Here is a 23188-nt window from a genome sequence, read left to right as displayed (position 1 = left end):
TAACAATCTTAGTGTATATATTTATCTGTATGTGTACATATATAAAAACTATGGAGTAATTGATAACTTTTGTACAAATGATCAATGTTGTGTGATTGAGTGATCAAAATTGGGAATTCATTTGGATAAATTGGTTTTTGGTTTTCTGTCAGAGTTTCAGCTGAAGTTACAATTTCTAGCAATTGCAGGAAGTGAAATTGAGAAAAATCGCAAGACTTGGAAACAAAGTGGCTCATCGTTTAGCCAAAGAAGGCATACGCATTAGGGACTCAGCCTTTTAGAAGGAAAGTAACCTTCCATTGGTTGAAAATCTTATCAGAGAAGATATATCCAGTTGATGTAGAGAAGGAATAACCTATTTAAGCATTTTGTTTTGACCAAGAGTTGTCAGTTGTGCTTCAGTTTTCATTCTAATGAAAGCAATTCCATTTTAATCAAAAAAAAAAAAAGGTTCCTTTTTTAAAAACAACAAAAGAATGTGTTAAGAGTAAAATGGTTATGAGTTTTGTATATTTCGTTTGTTTTGTTTAGAATTGTTGTTACTGTTTCTTTTAACTTTATTTTTCTTTAGCTATTGAAAATTTCATTTTTTGTTTTTTCTGTAGTTGGAGCTCAAAAGTTACATATATTCAAGAAATTGTGAAGACCAGCTTTTTTAAACTCATAGACATTTATCACTATAATCTATATGTTACTGCACTATCATATTGAATCTGGACATTAATAGTTTATAGTGATCAACACGACCATTGAATCTGGGTTTTCTTTCTTCTTAGATCCTTCTTAGTTGTGTGATGTACAATTTCTTTTTCATTTTGGGGATTCATTTGACTGTACTGTCTACAATTGGAACAAAATGTTCTTTTCAATTTCAATTCAATTCTCTTTTCCTGACTTCATTTCTTGGAAATTTCAATTCTATTTTATTTACTTCTTCTGCTTAATGAGCAGCAACATGGTTGGCGAACAATACAAATCATTAAGTGAAATGCTTAGAAGTAATATGTCCTTTCAAATTAAAGCTTTTTAGTGCTTTAAACCTTTTGAGTGCTCTTAAATCAGAAGTTACTTAAAATGTTATAAGTAAGCATATGAATTATTAGTTGAAATTGTGCAGCAAGTTTTCTGTCCTAAACTTTCAGATAAAAGTAAAAGAATACTAGAGTTGTGTATAGTAGGTTGTGAAACTTTGTATTTGTTGTTGTAAATATTAATGTGGCTATACATGTAATAGCAATTAGTGTTGCGTGATATACGCCAATTAAGATTGATTGGTGATTAACAGAATATAATTAGTGATTGATTGATTGTAATCAGACGAGTGATTGATGTAATCGTTAAATAGTTACCTTTTGTAAACCTGAGGTACTCCTATATAAACCTCATTGTGAAATGAATAGAATCACTCCATTTCTCATACTTCATTCTTGGTTTCTAAACTCTCCCTCTCTCAAATTCTTTTACTATCATTTTACAACACGTTATCAGCACGACGCTCTAACCCAAGCCCTAGCCAGAGAAGAAAAAAAAAACCCCCCTGCTGCAGCCTGTTTGCACGCCCCGAAACCTCTTGATCGGGACCTCAGATCAAAATATTTCCTTCATCAAGGTTGTTCGTCTCTGCCTCTTCTATCTGCCCTCCAAATTTCAGCCTTATTGGAGTTATTTTGAGACCTGTACACCATTCAAAGTGGGAGCTGTCCAGAAGAGGCGAATAGCTCTTGGATTGGCTGAGAAGATTACCTTCTCAGTTCTGCACATATAAACTGAAGATTCATCCGCTCTTCATCAAGTAATGTTATCCAAATTCTAATTTTAATTCATGTTTTCAAACTTGATTATATGAACAATCACCATGATGCATGAACCCCCAAATTTACTTTATTAATTTATTTGGTTGATACATATATATCTGTCATATCTATTTGTTCATGTTTTTGGATTTGATTGACCATATACCATGACACATTGACATGTAGGATTCCTCTTTAATATTACTATAATGCCAGAAGCGTTTACTCAAATCATTGCCATAATAATGTGCATCATTTCCTGTTAATGCCATATATTACGCTCATCACCATAATGATTTCATTATTGACTTTATGATATTTATTTACTTCATTACAATTTCTTAATGCTGTACATTAAGTTTATTGCCATAATGATTATGTAATATTTATGGGGTTAATGAATTGTTAATGCCAGAAGCATTTAAGGAAAAAAAAGAAGACAGGTTAATGGTGAATATTAAATGAGGCTGAGTCAGAAGCTCAAATCAAGCCCAAAGTCACAACAACAAATCCGAGCCAGAAGCTCAAGCCCAAGTTGCAAGACCAGAACAGAAGCTCATCACATGTTGCCATGACAAAAGTTATGAATCTTCTCAAACTAGGCTAATCCAGTTGGATGCGATGTCTAGGAAAGGTTCAGATGAGGCCGTGTACTTAAGCGAGCCTCGCTCCACCTAAACCTCATCTTTCCTTACCTGGTCGTATTCAATTGGAGTTACCGAAAGGGTTGAGTAATAACTTTTCATTCCTTGGCAGACTAGCCTGAGCCCAGCAGGCCCACTTTCCCTCAGCAGGACCCAGAAGCCCAGCAGGTCTCACACACCATTTGACTTATGCATGAAAGCCCGGGTCACAAGCCCACAGACTAAGTCCGATAGGCTTCACTATCAAACCCACTCCTTTGGTCCAGCATAATCAAATAAAAGGAAAAATAATTTGATATTGTAAATAGATTCACCATATTTAATATGTGTAATTAATTGCCAGAAGCATTTATTCACATAATTGTGTGATAATTAATCTGTTAAATTAGTAGCATGCAATTAATATCTCAATTGATTTGTGATTTTTATTTATCCAAATTTGTGAGATTATTTCAATTTGCTCAATTCAATATTATTGTGTTACTTGTCTAAATTTTCGCACTAGAATATATGTGTAGAAAATGCAGGTACCTAATGAACTAGAAGTTCTAAATGAACCAGTAGTTCATACATAAATCGAACTTGTAGTTTCGATAATGCTATTTAAGAAACTTGAAGTTTCCTTTCATAAATTCACCACACATGATAAAACCAGTAGATTTTACATATCTAATCCGATTTTTCATACCATGTTATAGAACCTGAAGTTCTCATTACTTGCTTATGGATGATATTACCCAAAGCACTAATATTATTTGTTCCTTTCTTGTAAGAAATGTCAAAATCTCAACATGTTTGACTTTGTTGCTTTAAAGGTCTGCAGAAGAAACTATCTAAAGTGAACTCAAGATGTGAAAATTCATCTGACTACAAAGAAGATGAGATCAACAATCGATATTGACAATGTCGTCACTGAGGCTTTTAAGGCGAGTGCCATAATGTTCATAAAGAAACATATGGAGAAAGCACTCCAAGTTAAGTACCCGATTAAGAGGATACACAGACTCTTTGGGTTGCTCTGGAAGAGCACTTTCACCATCAGATGACCATTTTCTTGCCTGAAGCAAGACATGATTAGCAAGATATTGAAGAAGCCCATCTGCCCAAAAGAATACAAGGAGAGGCACTTTATTAATTCTCAGAATTGATCACTATCTTGTTGCTCACTGAAATGAACAACAACCTCCTGTTGAGGAATGATCAAGCCAAGCCCATCGGTACCTGAGCAGCACTTTTGCTTGAAGGAATTGATGTTGCTCATCGCAAACCTAATCTTGAAAGGGGAGATTGTGACCGTGGAAGGGACAAAGAGTCTGATCTTTTGAGACAAGTAAAGAGAGGTGAGCCCATAAATGGCCCATATAACCGGCCCAAAACATGGCCCCATGTCATAGTGCCCCTGCCCAACAAGCCAAAGTGGAAAAGAACACTGGTTCGGCCCGCGCGCCACAAAAATTAGCATGATCTTTGTTATCAATATGGAGGAATTGACTGCTGGTCCCACACCTGTTGTGCGATAGCCGAAGCAGTAAATGAGTGTTACGCCAGTCGCGGAACTCGAAATACCAACTTTATTAAAGGGTCATTTTCTATTGATTCCACACTAGAGATCACGGATTTTCAGGCAGTTACTGAACATATCGAGGATTAGAACTTGAAGACATGGGTATAATTGGCCCCTTTTGCCATATCTATTTCATCTTAATGAATGAAACATCTTCGGATTTTGGTGATTTATGTTTTCAATTATTTTGGATTATAGAAATGTGGTTATGTTCGAATATATTTAATTCAATAAACTTATTCATACATGTGATCCATTGAATTAAATTTATGAATAGGCATGTCTTGTGGGGAAGTTTGTTGTCTGGTTAAAAGTGCTATTACGCACACCATACTCCCAGATCGGAGATATTTTTCAAACTTATTGTCTATTCATACCTCTGTGACAACCGTATCAGGGCAATCCAACCTGATAGAGGGCTATGGCAAAACCCACAGTATGTTGTCCAATGGTACTGAACCTACCATTAATGAGGCCTAATAATCTCCACGTTCCAGAAGAACGTTATTGAGTGTTAAGGATATTCGAACCAACAGTTACCACGTTGAAACCACTGAGAAAAATGAGTGGAATATCTTTGCATAACCTCTGAGCGTGTGGCCAAAAGCGTACATTGGAGAAATTTAAATATGTTAGCTAGAAGCTAACTAATTCAAGCAACTACTTGCTATGGCATGACCTTTTGGGACACCCAGGTCAAAGTATGATGCACTGTATCCTCAACTCATCGCAGGTGCATCCCCTTCTGAACAAGGGTCCTATATATAATGACACACTATGCCATACTCTTTAAGAATATTTAATACTAGACCATCGTATGCAAAGACTAGTACATACACCACCATTTTTCTGCACAGAATGCAAGGGAAATTTGTGGACATATCCAACCACCATGTGGACCAGTTAAATATTAATGGTTTTGGTTGATGTATCGACAAAGTGATCACATGTTACACTATTGTCCACAAGAAAACGCTGCTTTTGCTAAACTCTCACCCAGATCATGAAATTGAGGGCTCACCACTAGGATTATCCCATAAAGTCCATAAGACTTGATAATACCGGAGAGTTTACATCGAAATCTTTTGATGATTATTGCATATCCCTTAGTATTGATGCTGAACATATAGTTCTCTATGTTCACACCCAAGATGGTCTCGCAAATAGAATCTTGGAAATGCGCACCAAGCTCCTAGTTTTTGCGTGGGGCTATGCAATCTTGCATGCAGCTATGTTGGTCCCGTTGAGGCCCACTGCTACCAACCTTACTCAGCGTTACAGCTGGTGAATGGGTACGAACCTGATGTTTCGCACTTACACGCATTTGGGTATGCAGTCCGCGTGCCAATTGTGCCGTCACAACGTACAAAATTGGGTCCTCAACAAAGGATGGGCGTGTATGTCGATTATGTGCTCTTTTGAGCCCTTGACAGGCGATCTCTTTACCGCTACATTTGCGGATTGTCACTTTGATGAGACAGTCTTCCCGCCGTTAGGGGGAGATAAGAACGTTACCGTTCCTGATGAACGACGTGAATTGTCCCCACTATGTCTCATCTTGATCCCCGAACTGCACAATGTGATAATGAAGTGCGGAGAATTCTAGATCTACAGAGTGTAGCCCAAAATATGCCAGACACTTTCTCTGATCTAGCTAAAGTGACGAGATCATATATACCTGCTGCAAATGTGCCTGTAAGGATAGACGTCCCTGTAGGATGTGTCGTCCCAGATGGACGAGGTACGACCATGGCGGCTAACCAGTCATATGTCCCTGCCCTGAAGTGAGGTGAACTATTAGGTTCGAAGGATTCTTTTCCCTAGAAGAGGGTAAACTTGGCACAAAAGAATCCTCTTGACATCGCAATCTCAAAACCGATCCATCTCATGAGATAAATCCGGATTATGGGTCTGTCCTAGAAGAGACGATGTTAGGGGACGCTCCAACATTTGAACCCACTCCCGAGAATAGAGAAATCTCGGTAAATTTAGTGAGATTTGGAATCGGATTGAGATTATCATCGATGATATATTAGTATTTGCGATGGCCACCGAAATTATAATAAGCGATGACCTCGAACCTTGCTTTGTTGATCAGATTCAATGAAGAGATGACTGGCCAAAAAGGAAAAAAGCAATCCAGGTCAAATTAGATTTCTTGATAAAGATAAAGGTGTTTGGACCTGTTGTTCCTACACCTCCCCATGTTAAACCCGTAGAATTTAAATGGGTATTTGTAAGGAAGCGTAATGAGAAAAAACGAGATTGTGATACACAAGGCTCGTCTAGTGGCGCAAGAATTTTCTCAACGCCCTGTGATTGATTACGAGGAGGCGTATTCTCCCGTAATAGACGTCATAACGTTCCGCTACCTTATCAGTTTGGTAGTTTCCGAAAAACTAAATATGCAGCTTATGAATGTGGTCGTAACTTATCTCTATGGGGATCACGATACAGAGATATACATAAAAGTTCTTGAAGGACTTAATATACCCGATGCAAATAGTTCTAGACCACGGAACACGCTCTCCGTTAGTTTTGAGGCGTTCACTTTATGGATTGAAACAATCTAGACGGAGGTGGTATAACCGTCTAAGTGAATATTTGATCAGGATGGGATATGTGAATAATAAACTATGCCCATGCGTGTTTATTAAGGAAACAAGTTCCTAGTTTGGAATTGTGGCGGTCTATGTCAATGACATGAATTTGATTGATACTCCTGAAGAGATCAAGGAAACCGCAAAGCACCTGAAGTTGGAATTTGAGATGAAAGGCCTTGGGAGACAAATTATTGTCTCGACCTGGAGCCCGAGCACAGTGCAGATGAAATTTTGGTCCATCAACCAAATTACATCCAGAAGATGTTAAGATGCTTTAATGAGGATAAAAGCAAGCACACCCATGGTCATCTGAAGTCTAGAGAGACTCGTATTGTCCTGCAGATGATAACGAAGAGATATTGGTACCAGAAGTCCCATATCTAAGTGCAATAGGCGCATTATTGCACTTGGCTTAATGCCCTAGATAGGACATCTTATTCGATGTGAACTTGTTAGCTAGATATAGCTCTGCGCCAACACGCTGCCACTGGAATGGCATAAAAGACATTTTTCGCTACCTTAGAGGTACGGCGGATATGGGCTTATTCTATCCCTATGCATCAAGGAATGGATCAAACCCCCTTGATCCTCAGAATGATGCTTGCCTTGTTGGATATGCTGATATAGACTATCTATCAGACCCGCACAAGGCACGTTCCCAAACTGGTTATGTCTTTACCATTGGGAATATTGCAATTTCTTGGAGGTCTACGAAATAGACACTTGTTACTACCTCTTCGAATCATGCTGAGATACTAGCTCTTCACGAAACAGTATGTGAATGTACATGGCTAAAAGCCGTTACAAAGCATGTTCGAAGCACATGTGGACTGCATTCCACCACTGTTGAACCAACCATTATCTACAAGGATAATGCTGCTTACATAGAGCAGATAAAGACAAGTTTCATCAAAGGAGACAACACCAAACATATTGTACAGAAGTTCTCCTTCAATTAGCAACAACAGGAGCATCAGAAGATTGAAGTTTAGTAGATTTGATTTGAAGACAATCGTGCAGACCTCTTCACCAAGTCACTACCAAAGTCTACATTCCAGAAGCATGTCCAAGGTATTGGTCTACGTAAACTATCTGACTTACCTAACATGTAATTTTCAGGGGGAGTCGAAATCAGGGGGGGTATCCTGAAGCATATTCGTTTGACCATCGTGTACTCTTTTTGTCCTTCGTCCAGGGTTATTTTGTCCCACTGGGTTTTGTTACCTGGCAAGGTTTTGACGAGGCACATCTTTAGTACGGTCACCCCTACTTACTGCATCCAGAAGATGCTTTCATTCGACATATATATGCATTTGCTCATCTTTTCCCTTCGACCACGGGTTTCTTCCACTGGGTTTACCGGGCAAGGTTTTGGTGTAGCAACTCTAATGCATCCCTCTCATAGACATACTACCTACTTATGGTGCTGATAAGAAGACTCCACCTATCTCTGAAGCTGTGATACTGCTATTCCACACTCAAGCGCGTTGTGCTCTTTTTCTCCTTCGACCAAGGTTGTTTTTTCCCACAGGGTTTTTATTACTTGGCAAGGTTTTTGACGAGGCAACTTAGAAGCGCATAGCAGGAGCAACACTATTGACATGGAATATCCAAGGGGGAGTGTTGTAAATATTAATGTGGCTATTCATGTAATAGCAATTAGTGTTGCGTGATATACGCCAATTAAGATTGATTGGTGATTAACAGAATATAATTAGCGATTGATTGATTGTAATCAGACGAGTGATTGATGTAATCGTTAAATAGTTACCTTTTGTAAACCTGAGGTACTCCTATATAAACCTCATTGTGAGATGAATAGAATCACTCCATTTCTCATACTTCATTCTTGGTTTCTAAACTCTCCCTCTCTCAAATTCTTTTACTATCATTTTACAACATTTGTCATTTAGTGGAGGAATTTTTGTACCTGTTTGGTTTCTCTTTGATTTGTACAGTTTGGCTTGCTTGGCTGGATTAATGTTTGATTGTATCTTTATCTGTGTAGTATAAGTTAATTAGTGGCTTGATGTTTCAATTAATTGAGAGTTACTCAATTTTATGTACAACCGACTTGATTACTGAATATATAAAAAGTCATTGTTCATTCTTCATATTCTCTTGAAGAGTACTATAATTAAAAGAAGACTTCAATAAAATCATAGACAGGTCTGTTCTGTTTTCCCATTAATAAGAAATATCTAGGTCTGGATCTGTATAACCGTATGATTTCTTCTTTGACTATACATGTTTTCAGTGAAGATTGTATGGTGTTTTCGGTGATGCAGGAGTTTACAATTTTCAAGGCAAGTTTTGGAATTGTGTTGAGGAAAGTAGGAGAGCTGCAGGTTAGATATTCTTTCCTAGATAATCTTTTCCCTGTTTTGATTTCTGAAATTGGTTCAATTTGCATATGAGTTAGGACTTGCTTAGAGTATTAAGAAATATTGCAAACAGAAGTGGCAAATGGTTTAGAATATTTTCATTTTGCATGGAACACAGTAAGCAAATGTACTCATGAATTGGAATACATTTACTATATTTTCAATAAACAATGATAGATGAGTGTTGTGACAAAGCTGTGAAGAAAATATAATAATATATAGAGGCATTTTTTTTTGAACTAGGATACTCTATTCTGTAATGTTGTTCTAGATGTACTCAATGTGTGCATTGCTTGGTCTAGGATACTCTATTCTGTAATGTTGTTCAAACATGTCTGCGTGTTGCTCTTTGTTCTTTTCTCTTCGAAATATAATACAGTTACTGGTATCATTCCAAAAAATCAGTCTTGCATTCGTTGGTTTTCTACACTGACTAAAAGAGAATCAGCAGCTTTCATTTAATAATACTATTCCGGTAGCCGAGTGTTTTTAGATACTACAGAACAATGTGGGAATCTCATCCACTAGAAACTCAGTTTCTGGATTAAGAACATTTTGCACTAACCAAGGTGAGTGTAGACCTTTAATTAAGGTCAATATAGAAAAATTTGTGTTCTGCACTCATCTTCAATCTAAAAATCTTTCAGTTTCCCAAATATCAGTATTAATAAACTATTTCTGCATAACATTTGATCACTAAATACACTTCGTGATCTCTCACTTCTTCAATGACAGGGAAGGCAGTATTGAATCAGCAGGATCATCCATGAAGTCCTTCAACAAGGAGAAAACAGACTGAAGTACGATGACACTTTTTGTGTAAAAAGAACTGGAGGAAGCAACTTTTTGGACAACCTCCATAACCGTCCATCACTAGGCTAACAACTTTTGGCAATTTTTTGGACAACCTTCATAACCGTCCATCACTAGGCTAGCAACTTTCTAATGCTAATAGACATCATCACCTACTTTTGGCAAGCAGATACGTTAGCCTGTAACTAAAACAACCTATTTTTTGGAAGCTGTCCCAGCAGCAACTGTAACTATGTTAACTTTAAACTATGAAAGCCTTTTTTTTTTTAACACTACCACAACATCTACATTAGTGGTAATGTTATTAGGTCATGATCTACATCTTTTGTTATAAAATTTACTTCTCAACTACATTCTTGATCCTATTAAACTTTCAGATTTTATTCTATAACCCGCGGCAACGCGCGGGCACGAATTCTAGTGAGTACTATGTGACGGACTTCATATCTAATGAAGCCCTGTTTGGTTCGATAACCTGCCAAACTGTTAGATTCAAATAGCAAATGATGTTATCATGGTAATTGAAATCACCTTCACTTTATCTGATTTAAGTTAAGGTCTTAAACATTTGTAGTTAAGATTATTTTTTGTCTTCGGTAGAATAGATGAACAATTGATTGTGTATATGATGAAAAAAAAAGTGAAACTATTTGCATCTCAAGAGGCCCTATCATTATTGTACGTTCATGTACATATGCTTAGATATATTATTGTACTGGGTCATGCTCATGTCAATCTATCTTCTGTTCTACAGAAATATATTGTAAAGTATTGAAAGATTTCCTTTTATTTGATTAGATTGAAAATGAATATGGGAATGTGGAATCATACTCGTGTTATGGCTGGTATCGTGACACATTCAAGCGAAGTAACCCCAACACTCCTAAGATATAAACTGAAAATTAGATTGGCCGGTAAGTTTACTCTTGAGTATTTATTCCAGAATTTATGTATGTGGATTTTGATTGTTAGTTAGTAATCTTCCTAAACTGTTAATATATATATATACACACACACACAGTCCTTCTTGGCTAAGGACATCCTTACCTAAGCTTCGGTACGGATTTCTAGTTTTTGACCACTTTTCAATCACATATTCACATCTTAACCGTTCAGTTTTTAGGTCCTAATGTATAAATCATCTCTACAAAATTTCAGCTAAATTGATGATCGTTAAGGCATTCAAAACTGCAAATTACAACAATGTACACGAACAGTTCTGGTTCGACAGATTCGGTTCGTTCGTGTAAATTGCAGTTTTGGATGCCTTAACGATCATTAATTTGGTTGAAATTTTGCAGAGATGATCTATATATTATGACCTAAAAACTGAACGGTTAAGATGTGAATATATAATCGAAAAGTGGCCAAAAACTGGAAATCCATTCCATAAGCTTAGGTAAGAATATCCTTACCTGAGAAATTATATATATATATATATATATATATATATATATATTTTATCCAGAGCGGCGCTCCACTTTGAAATTAACGTGTGAAGATCGAGTTTTGGGTCACTTTTCGATCGCATATCCACATCTTGACCGTTCAGTTTTTAGGTGCTAGTGTATAGATCATCTCTACAAATTTTCAGCCAAATTGATGATCGTTAAGGTATCTAACTCACTTAAACCAATGGACGGACTGAATCTGTCAACCTGAACTGTACCTAGCTTTAAGGAAATTATAAATACCTTAACGATCATCATTCTGGCAGAAAATTTGCAGAGACGATCTATACACTAGTACCTAAAAACTGAACGGTCGAGATGTGGATATGCGACCGAAAAGTGATCCAAAACTTGAACTTCACACGTTAATTTTCAAAGTGGAGCTCCGCTCTGTATATATATATATATATACATATATATATATATATATATATATATGTGTTGAATCACTACTATTTTTTACGTTAGTTCTTTGGCTAAACCTTGGGGGTTATTCTGTTTTTGATTAGGGATTATAGACAACATTAAAAGATCAGTTTTAGGCTATTAAATGTAATTCCAGATACAGAGTTTTAACAGCAGTGCTCCTAATCTGTCTAAAAGTTGGAGACGGTGGCTTTGGATCTGTATACAAGGTAGCATCAGTGACAATCATTATATAAATTTTGAAATGCAATGCAGAATCTTTACTTCATATCACTGTCTAAAAGTTGGTGCTTTGTAGGAATATGCTAATAATTGGTGTGGTTTTTCTAGGGTGCATTAAGCAAGGGTCAGCAAACATTATTGAAAGACTTTCGAAAACTTCAAACCAAGGCCTTGGAAGAGTTTCAAAATAAGGTTACACTTGCTGCAACACTGCACCATGTGAATCTGGTTAGAGTTCTGGGATATTGCACCAAGAGGGAAGAAAAGATGCTGATATATGAGTACATGCCAAACAAAAGCTTGGGTCACTACCTCTTTGGTATCTACATTCTCCTTTGATTTCAAATTTTGAATCACATTCAATTATTTCAATAGCTTAGAAAGGCATAATCAGCTGTTCCATACATATAAGCTTGAAAGAAGCCTGCTGCTAAGACCAATTTAAGTTAATTTTATCAGTCTGATGTGTGGGAACCAGTCTGCTCAACATTGTGTACATCAGTACATGACTAATTAATCATGGTTGGTAATCTACCTTCATACAGATCGAAGTAGATGTAATCTTTTGGATTGGGAGCAACGTGTCCACATCATTGAAGGGGTAATTCAAAGGCTTCTATATCTCCCAAGAATGCTCAAACCCTACAATAAGTCACTGTGATCTGAAAGCAACACATTTATTTGCCTACTGCTTCAACCTACACCGAACTGATGCAGCACCTCTTCAATGTGAATTGAGTATCAAAGAGGGTGTGAGCTGTATGATGGGATGCTTGAAAGAGAAGAATATTATAATACCAGCTCCAACTTCATTTTTTTAAATATGTGTGTATTCCGGCCAGTTTGGTTAAAATTCCATCTTTTTAAATATGTATAACAAATTAAATGATAATATATTCGGTAAACATCTCTTAGGCTGTAATTACTATTCTATTGCGTAAAAAATTGAAGAAAAAAATACAAAAAAACATAAATCCGCAGCATCGCGCGGGCAAAATGCGTAGTGTTATATATTTGGGGAAGGAGAATCTCTCAGCATCATCCATGCCACATAGGTTCTGGTTATATGATATGACCAAGTTTTTATACGTGGCCTCAAATCCTACGACAATCAATAAACTCAATACCTCAGGGTCTGTTGGAGATAGTTTTTAAAGTGGTCAGAAAAAAAACTTTTGAATTAATATAAAAAAAATTAGTTATAAATTGTATAACAATTGTAAAAACAAAATATAATGCGTCTTGAGTGAGTTCTAGCTAGAAGCATTTAAATGTGGTTTTGATAAGCAAGTTAGTGATTCCTCGTACAAAAACAAGTTTTTTAAAATTTAAAAAGTGTTTTTGACATTTCAAAAGCAATTTTAAATAGGCACAATCCGGTTCATAAATTAACATCAAGCAACTAAAAATAATCAAAATGAGAACTCATAAACCAGTGATTCCGGCCAGCAATTTTAAAAAGTGTTTTTGACAATTCAAAAGCAATCTTAAACAGACACAATCCGGTTCATAAATTAACATCAAGCAACTAAAAATAATCAAAATGAGAACTCATAAACCAGTGATTCCGGCCACCATCAATTGCTGGCAGTAAGGAACAGTAAACACCGGCCAGCTCTCTTAATAATTCGAATAAATAACGTGCACATCCAAAGCTAGACAAACTAGTTGTTAGCAAATTAATTAGAGCATGTGATCATGTATTCTCTGACATTTACCCAATTAATGCCGTCTTCGACTTGTATGTACTATGAAAGGAAGTGGGGGAAGTCAATGTAGAAAAAAATACATTACGTAAGTAGACGGTGTATTATTTTACTAAGATGTAACATGTATGCATTAGAGCAAATGCACCGCAACTGGCAATTGGCAAAGGCAAAAGGAGAGGTTTTGCCTCCTAATTATGCACTATTCATTGATTTTGCCTTTGCCTTTCATTATTTTGGTGCACCCCTATAAGGCAAGACTTTCATCTGCTGTAGAGTACATTCTTTTCTTCTCAGTTTTGCCCTTGCTTCTGCTTCTCTTTCTTCTTCCCCTTCTTCTCTGTTTCTGTCTTCTTTTTTGTAGCAAAGGTCAAAAGTGGGAAGAGAACAAGCTGGCAGATAAAATAAAGTGTTTCATATGCTTTAATTACGTAAGTCCCACTGAATTGGTCGACCAGATCAAGAGGCAAAAGCTGCCAGTGTACTTAGTCGATCAGCTTTTAATTGGGCAATAACCCATGCGGTGCATTTGATTCTGGGCTGATTAAGAGGCAAGACCATGTTGCGGTGCATTTGCTCTTACTAATTCAGCCGGCAATAAACATTAGTATTCAAAAATCTTGTTTCACGGTTCAATGAATATATTGTTTTAAAACAAAATTACATGAGTAACAACATTTAAGCAGAATTATATATATTATGTCAATATTGCATTAGATGCACCAACTCTTTCATGGTTGAGAATATATACATCCCACATGGGAAAATGAGACTTTGTCTATGAGTTTATAAGGGTTTGGGTCACTCCATTCATTGCCAATTGATTTTGAATGTAAACTCTAAATTACTCTAAAATGTAAAATGTTGTCCACCTTAATATCATCACCTAATAATGTTGTCCTCTACAACATTGGTGGTGGATGAACTACAACATATAATGTTGTTCTCTACAACATTGGTGGTGGATGAATTAATAAATAATGTTGTCCTCTACAACGTACATTGGTGCGTATGAGAATCATGCTTATTTGGTTAATCATTTTTTGGGTAACACAAAGGTACTTGAGTTCCTCAACCACCAACTGACCAAAAAAAAAAATAGCGTTTCCATCACCCCTATATAAAACTAACACACAAATACAATAACCCATGCAATATATTCTCACCACCTAGTGCGTTATATCTTGTATTCTCATACGCACAGAAGATAAAAGACACAGAATCAGGTAGATCAAGCTGTGCTAAAATGCTTGATTGGGACTATTGGCTGGTGAAATGGCGAGTGGAGTTTTGGGGGAGGGAATGGAACGTCATAGACATAGGCAGTTTGACCAGCCTCGTCTTCTTGCACTTGCTTTCTCTTTTTGCGCCGTTTTACTTCACCTGGACTGCGTTTTGGCTGGCCATTGCGCTCTACTTTGTCTCAGGTGTCGGTGTAACCCTTTCATTCCATAGGAATCTCTCCCACAGAAGCTTTAAGCTTCCCAGATGGCTCGAGTACTTCTTTGCCTATTGTGGGGTTCTATCATTTCAGGTTTGTGTCTCAAATTTACCTAATCAGTCTAAAAAAGATTAATGAGATGATGAGTTTTAACTTCTATATTTTGTTCTTCGGTCGGTAACATGTTTTAAATTTGCAGAGAAGTCCACTTGATTGGGTGAGCGTACACAGATCCCACCATCAGTTTACAGACACTATGAAAGACCCTCATAGCCCAGTCAGAGGATTCTGGTTTAGTCATGTTGGTTCGGCAATCGATTACCGTGGTCGAAACGGAAATGTATATATTATCTCCCTCTCTCCCTCTGGTGGAGTCTGAATCCTAGCCCTCTTCACTACTAATCTCCATGGTGTTAAGATAATTTACATACAATTTAACTATGCCAGATATAAGCAGAAAATTAACAGCAAAAAGATTGATTAGTAGAAACTATGGAATCCTGGAACCAAAATATATATATATATATGCCAATAATGGACAACAGAAGAATATATATTTTGAGCTTACAAATTCTAATTTCTTTTTGCAGTATGAACCACGACTAAAGAATGTTGGAGATTTGAAAGGACAACCGTACTATATGTTTCTCCATTATACATACCCTCTTCATTATATAGCTCTCGGAGTTCTATTACATTTTATGGGAGGAATGCCGTTTTTGGTTTGGGGAATGGTAAAACGCACCTCCTATATATTGTTCTTCTTGTTAGTTAGATTTAAGGGTTTTTGTCCATTTACCCTAATTATAGAGATTTTTTCCCCACTCACCCCATTAAGTTTTTTTAATTCCCCCTCACCTATGAAGACTCTAATAAGGTATTCCCTAATAATTGGTTATGTTTTTTTAATTATTATTATTATTATTATTATTTTTTAGACTATTTTACCCTCACCCCTTAATTTGTTACATAGAGAGAAAGAGAGAGAATGGAAGAGAGAGGAACCATAGGAGACTTCGTCGGAGTTCGGTCACTAGCGGCTGGAATTCGGCTAACGAATGTCTCCAAAACCTCACCGAATGTCTCTAAAAAGGTCATCGGAGATCTCATAGGTTGCCGAAAAGATTTATTACCGCCCAATAGACCTCTATTGCTCCCCAATAAAACTTTCAGTCGCCAGAATGAGAACTAATCTTCCTAAATTTATACAAATAAAACTTTAATTAAAGAAAAAAAAGAGAGGAAATTACATCAATTCAAAACCTCTATTGCCCCCCAATAGAACTTTCAGTGACAGAATAGGAACTAAGCTCTTTAAATTTAGACAAATAAAACTTTGATTAAAGAAAAAAACGAGAATATTATATCAATTCAAAACGTCTATTGCTCCAAACCTTTAACAGACTTCTATTGCCCCAATAGAAACTTTGTTTTTTTTTTTTTTTCATTTTTTCTTTGAGAAATTTTATTAACACATCTTTATTTTATATATACACATCCCACTTTTTTGTAAGTTCTTAAATCACCACTTTACCCCATTCTCAAAAAAAAATTAAAAAATAAACTCCAAAATTCCAGTTTCACACTTTCACATTGGGTACAGGAGGGTTGTTGGCAGGTGATCTTTACAGTGGCATTCAGTGAAACTCTTTATCATATCAAGCTTTTTGGGGGCATAGATGCTTAGTAAACAAAAAGAAAAGAAAAAATGCTCCTTATTATGAACTTCAAACATGAGAATCATATATTTTCCCAAAGCTCTTTGTGTCTGATGTTTAAAAGCAACTTCTAAAGTAGAAAAGAAGCTTGAAAATGAACATTGAATTGGCTAGAAGTGAACTTACAAAAATGTGCCGCTTTATCTATTTAGGTTTTAAATCTAAAATTTATTTGGGATTTTTACACTTTTGCAGATATAAGGCTTGTCAATTGAATTTGTAGACCATAATTATTCCAAAAATAATAAGATTAGAGCCAGGATATAGAGGGGAGAGGATGGGGAGAGAGGGAAGAGATAGTGCTGGCTGGAGGGAGGGAGAGAGGATTGCACATAAAGAGAGAATGAGGGTCTTATACTCTTGTTGTTACGGATGCAGGAGAGAGAGAGAGAGAGAGAGAGAGAGAGAGAGAGAGAGAGAGAGAGAGAGAGAGAGAGAGAGAGAGAGAGAGAGAGAGAGAGAGAGAGAGAGAGAGAGCGAGTTTGAAGAGGTGTGTATCAAGAAAATTGCAATGTGTGTATAAAATTACCCTTTTTCTTTCCTTCTGTGTCCCCATTTTACCCCAAAAAAAAAAACTAAAAAGTGAAATTGATTTGGGCACCCAGAGAAAAGCTCTGGCCACCCAATCATCTTTCTCCTCTGCCACAACATGGATCGAGCACCAGAGGCGTCTAGGAGGCCATTGGCGACGCCAAGGAGATGGTGAGGCGTCCAGGAGGTGCGATAAAGGTTGGGCTGACGGGACCGAGCTTGTGTGAGCTCACCGACGAGCTACAATGGAATCTGGGCAACAACTCAACTTGCTCCAGAGTTGGAGATAGGGGGTGGATCGACGCCGGCCGGAGGTGGAGATTGAAGAGTGGATCGACGTCGGCCGGAGGTGGAGACTGGAGAGTGGATCGATGTCGACCGGAGGTGGGGGGGAGAGAGAGAGAGAGAGAGAGAGAGAGAGAGAGAGAGTTTTTCAGATCGGAGGATAGAGTAGAGAGAGATCGATCGTGGGCATATGAGTAGTTTGTTAATTTGACTGAGGGTAAATTTGTCTTTCTACGTTAAATTGGGTAACAAAGAATAAAAATCTATTGTTGAGTAAGTGGAATAATTTTGTCCAATTTTAGTGCTTTGGGTCAAGGACCCTAAATTTAATTTGCTATTATCACCAAAAGATTCTTTTTTTATTAATTGGAAACAATCACCTCAAAATTATTTTAATTTATTTTTCCACCCTAACTAGTACCTCTTCGCACTTGCTGCCAGCAAAACAAATTCTTGGTGGTTAATTTCTGCCTTCGAATGATCGATGGATAAAGTAAATTACTGTTTGTTTTTGTGTGTAATATCAAATTTCCCTTTTACATATTAATTAACTTGCTTTTTTTTTTTCCTGCAGGGAGTGAGGACAGTACTTTTTCTCCATGCTACATTTGGAATAAATTCAATCTGCCATACATGGGGACAACAAATATGGGAAACTGGTGATTTATCTAGAAACAATTGGTAAGATTTTTTTGGAGAATATATAGAAGGCATAAATGTCAAAACATCCCTGTAAAATTTGCACTCCAAATTTGCAATTCCCGAATTAACCTCTTGACCTTGATGAAAATTGTCAATTTACACCCCCTTTGTTATTTCTGAAATTTTACATTCAAATATGAGGGATGTGCCCCTACATATAAGGGCTAATACGGTCATTCATTATTATTTTTTAATTAATAACAAATATACATTGAAAAAAAACCACACACACTTTGTCATTTTATTTGCAATTAAATTACATTATATTATCTCAATAAGATAGTTACATTAAAAATTAGCACTTGATAAGATTGAGGTTGTCACTCACAATTACTGAAAATGATCCCAACTCCATTTTTAATTAAATTAGTGGTTTCTTGGTGAATGACAACATCAATTCAATAATTTTTAACTTTTATTCTTATTGAAACATATAATGTTATTTAACAAAAAAAAAAATCGAAGGCCATAAATCTCAAAATCTAAAAAATATTTTTCATTTTTATGTATATTTGCTCTTAATTAGAAAACTCCAAAATTAAAATAACCATATATATTACCCCTCATGTTCAGGACACATGCCTCACATTTGGATAGAAAATATTAGAATTGACGGATATGGTGTAAATTAGCAATTTTTCCTAAGTTGTTGTCACGCCCCAATTTTTAAACCGAATTAAAAATCGATATATATAATCTCATAATTATACATGCGTGATGGTTCAGCAATCAATACAAAATACCTAGAAATTTTTTTCCTTTTAAACCAAGTACATACTGATGCCCTGAACCCACAATGTCAATATATAACCGCTCCGCAGAGTCATATATTATACAAGTTTACAAATTAAATTGCCACAACAAAATAATAAGTAAATGCTCCTCAGAGTTTACTACGAGCGGATGTCTTAATAACGGTGAAGTCACAAAATTGTCTTCCTACTGTAATGCTCTCAGTACGCGACCTCAGCTTCAGCCACTATTACTCTGACCTGCAGGATTAACCCCTACACCATTGAATAGTGTACCGGGTTGCCACACAACAAACCTGGTAAGTTTATGAAAGCTTGTATAAGTAAACTCAAAACCACAAAGCAGAAATACATTTTTAAGTCACCTCAACCTAAACACGATATGCACATAACTCATGCCTACAACCATTAATTCCATATCCTTCCATATCATGCTTACATAAGTCAACTCGTGACTAAAGCCTCATGCTCAGATTCTTAACCTAGCATCCAATTACACAAATTTCAGTCAAACAAGACTTCCTCAAGAAATGTTTGATACCATTCTAACACACTACGGCGAATTCCAAGATCACACTCATTCCTTCTCCACTAGAGCCTTTGTCATCAACATGACATCAAAGGTGAAAATCAATGAATCACCTTCCTATCCTCACCACAGGGTACAATTCGTCACCACTATGGCTCTTAAGATAAATCAAATCATTAATCAATAAAATCAAGAAGAAAACAAGGCAATCACAATTCAAAACAAGCAAAACAATTCATGGTAACCTCTACATATAGTTTAGTTCAGGAGGTCACATTAAGTCAAGTAATTCAAGTCATAGTAGTCATAGTAACCCCACACTCTGACATCTGTAGGTAGCCCCGACCATCATAGCAGTCTTTTCGATCAATGTTAACTTAATAACAATTCAGCTCCGCTACCGAGCAGTCATCACACTGATCATCGCACAGATTCCACCGGTCATCACATAGATAGCCATCATCCTACTGATCATCACACAGATTTCACTAGTCATCACACAGCTGATAGCAATGTCAGACTGATCATCACACATATTTTTCTGGTTATCACACAGATAGCAATGTTTGACTGATCAACATGCAGATTTTGTTGGTCATCACACAAACAGAAATCATCACAAAGATTCATCACACTGATGTCAGTGATTCATTACACATATATTCCTACACAAGCTTTACATGACAAATATCACAATATTCATCACACTGATTTCAACGATTCATTACACAAATATTCCTACACAAGCTACCATATCTTAAATCACCAATTAAGATGGTCATACTAGACCGATAGTATCTCAACAAATGAAATTCTATCATCACAACTCAATACTTAATTTCACTATTTCCAACGATACTGAACTCAGTACGTACGATGCTGCCCATATCACAACAATTGCACCAATACATATATATTTCACGTAAATATGTATATACGTAGTCATTCACTCAGGAATGAAACTAATACCAACTATAGTCATAGTTAACCTAATAACTCCAAGACAATATGGTAATCTTGCTCATAACGAATATTGATCATGCTCATAACAAATATCAACCATGCTCATAACGAATATCGTGAGATTTACTCACCTTTGAATCATGCTGCTTCTTTACACGCTAACCAAAACAAGCACAATCGCCGCAATTCGTTCAATAAGTCCTACAAGCACCTGAACACATAGGGTCTCGATTCAGTGCATGAATCACAAAGTAATTAAAGTTCGAAACCCTCGTTTTGAACTAAATCCCCAAAAGTAACGCCAATCAAGGCGGAACCACTTCCGAGACCACCCAAAGTCTCCAGAACACTTCTACGATTGATATGCCAAAACCATAAGTCGATCGAATGCTCGACTCCTCACGGATTGAATAATCGAACGGTTCGAAACCGTAAAAATCATAACATATTTATTCGATCACCAAAAATTATGTATTATATATCAAAACGCTCATATCGACGAGTAGATGATTTATAAAACCAGAAACTATCCCTTACATAGTCGGAACACCACCACAGCGCTGTCACAGGCGGTAGAACACCGCCACAGGACCAAACTCAAAATCACAACAATCAAGCCATCCAGAAATGTTCATCATGAAGAGTAGATAAACTTTCATACCTGGAGCTAAGCCTAGATCGGTCTAGATCGTCCTAGATCATGCTTACAAGATCGATCAATCTCTGCTGTTTGATCAGCTCCAGATTCATTGTGCACCGTTGATTTTCAAACCTCGATCTTTCACTCCACACCCAAAATCGTCCTTCAAAGCAGGTATGAGGATGATCAAGAGGAGGAGGAGATTCCAAAACCGAGAAGGATCGGCCGAGGAGTCGTCGGAAACTAGGAAAATCCGGCCGGATCCGATTTCGGTTACTGTAGCTACTCAGATCTCCACTTTTCAGTGGTTTCCGTCTCCGTCGAGCACCAGAGTGTGGACAGCGAGATGGCGGTGACCACGTCTGCGTTGGTCTAATCGCCGGCGAACATCAGGAACGACCGGAAAACTCGGCTCGGATCACCGGGTTTGGGTCGGGTCCCGCTGGGGTGAGGAGAGAGAACGGACAGAATTTTGGGGAAGAAAATGAGAAAAGGAAATTTCTGGGGTTTTATGAAAAAATCCTGGAAATTTTCCTATTTATAGAAATTTCCAAAAATTTCAATTGCTCATATCTTTCTCATACGAACTCTAATTTTTGTGTTCCATATGTCCACGAACTCGTATCGAAGCGCTCTACGACTTTTGTGAAGGAAGTTTTCAGAGAAACCCAACGTATAAAAAGTCAACCTTCCCCTCCCCCCCTAAAACCATATTCTTCGAATAATAATTCGTCCGAAACACTTGCAATCATTCCATGAACCATGAAACTGTCCTGTAACCACAAATTAGATTTCAGAAAATCCTCGAAAAATAATAACGAATTTTCGGGGTACTATAGTTGTGGAGACTAATTTTCACAATTGCAAGTTTGCGATGTAAATTAACAATTATATCCAAATTTATGGGATAATTTGACAATTAAGCCTATATAGAATATGTCATCGGAAAATCTAAGCATTGCAAAATAGATCAGCTCTAATTTCGGACTCCTCTATCTACTGCAAATCAGCTTTGTGATAGATGTCTAATTTTTTTTTTTCATGGCAGCCTGGCTAACCTTGCAGAATAACATGTTAGATCGATATCAAATCCCTCTATCTATTGCAAATTAGTTTTGTGATAGATGTGTAGATTTTTTTTCCCGGTAGCATGGCTAACATTTTAAAATAACATTTAAGATCTTGTTTCTATGAAACTTAGCTGCTATATGCACTCTAGCATGTTTATGCGAATATATGTATGTGGAAATTAAATGAGAAAAATGTTATTTATCCCCAGGTTGATTGGATTGCTGGCACTTGGAGAAGGTTGGCATAATAATCACCATGCTTTTCAGCACTCAGCTCGACACGGCTTGGAATGGTGGCAAATTGATGTTACTTGGTATGTCATAAGATTTCTTGAACTTGTGGGTTTGGCAACAGAAGTGAAGCTTCCAACTGAGACTCAGAAGAAACAAAGAGCTTTAAGCAATAACAAGATGATCCACGAGGAAAAGCAGCAGCAGCTTGAAGCAAAAGTCCAAAATGGCAACCTTTGAAAAACTAAGATAATAACGGGATGGATTTATATGTATAAGTACCATATAATGTCCCAAAAAATAAATGTATGTTTGGATTGTTAAGATATATGCCATGGTGATCGATCAAAAATGGGTGTGTGTCCGTTTGTTTGCCTTGTTCTTTTGTGATGTACGTCAACAATAAATTTGGTTGTTTGTCTGGTGAGTGAGAGCACTATCATACTTGTGGATTAAGTATTATATGGATCGTGTAAAACGTGAATCTGTTGTAAGAATTATTTCTATTTGATGCATGCCATACGTGAATGAGGAATCCTCATGTTTTGTGTGCATTTTGTGAAGCTAGCTAGTTAAAATGTTGGTGAAAATTATCACGAAAACAAAATATGTAGAATATGTAGCAGTAAAATTTAAGTTGGATAAACAAAAATAATGCTATTTTAGTACCAATCAATATTGAAATGATATATTTTCATGTTCTTATTTTACCGTTTCTTT

The 23188-nt window shown here is 36.7% G+C and overlaps 1 protein-coding gene across 1 annotated transcript; it reads left to right on the top strand.

The window, feature by feature from the left end:
• Positions 1–14803: 14803 nt before the first annotated feature.
• On the top strand, positions 14804–22981 carry LOC112180879 (palmitoyl-monogalactosyldiacylglycerol delta-7 desaturase, chloroplastic). The gene is made up of 5 exons (XM_024319447.2): positions 14804–15140; positions 15247–15387; positions 15638–15781; positions 18156–18262; positions 22447–22981. Exons 1-5 carry the CDS (start codon positions 14853–14855, stop codon positions 22706–22708), a joined length of 942 nt encoding a protein of 313 aa, XP_024175215.1. The 5' UTR covers positions 14804–14852; the 3' UTR covers positions 22709–22981.
• Positions 22982–23188: the final 207 nt, after the last annotated feature.

The sequence above is a fragment of the Rosa chinensis genome, chromosome 7, assembly GCF_002994745.2.
Source record: "Rosa chinensis cultivar Old Blush chromosome 7, RchiOBHm-V2, whole genome shotgun sequence".
Classification (NCBI taxonomy): domain Eukaryota; kingdom Viridiplantae; phylum Streptophyta; class Magnoliopsida; order Rosales; family Rosaceae; genus Rosa; species Rosa chinensis.
Note: the sequence above shows the minus strand (reverse complement) of the source record. Positions and strands in the feature narration are given on the sequence as shown.

Excerpts from the sequence above, each read along its gene's own strand:
- LOC112180879 (XM_024319447.2), top strand. The coding sequence starts at position 14,853 with ATGCTTGATTGGGACTATTGGCTGGTGAAATGGCGAGTGGAGTTTTGG. Across the intron at positions 15,782-18,155 it reads CGTTTTTGGTTTGGGGAATG|GGAGTGAGGACAGTACTTTT; the intron begins GTAAAACGCACC and ends TTTTTCCTGCAG. Across the intron at positions 18,263-22,446 it reads GATTTATCTAGAAACAATTG|GTTGATTGGATTGCTGGCAC; the intron begins GTAAGATTTTTT and ends ATTTATCCCCAG.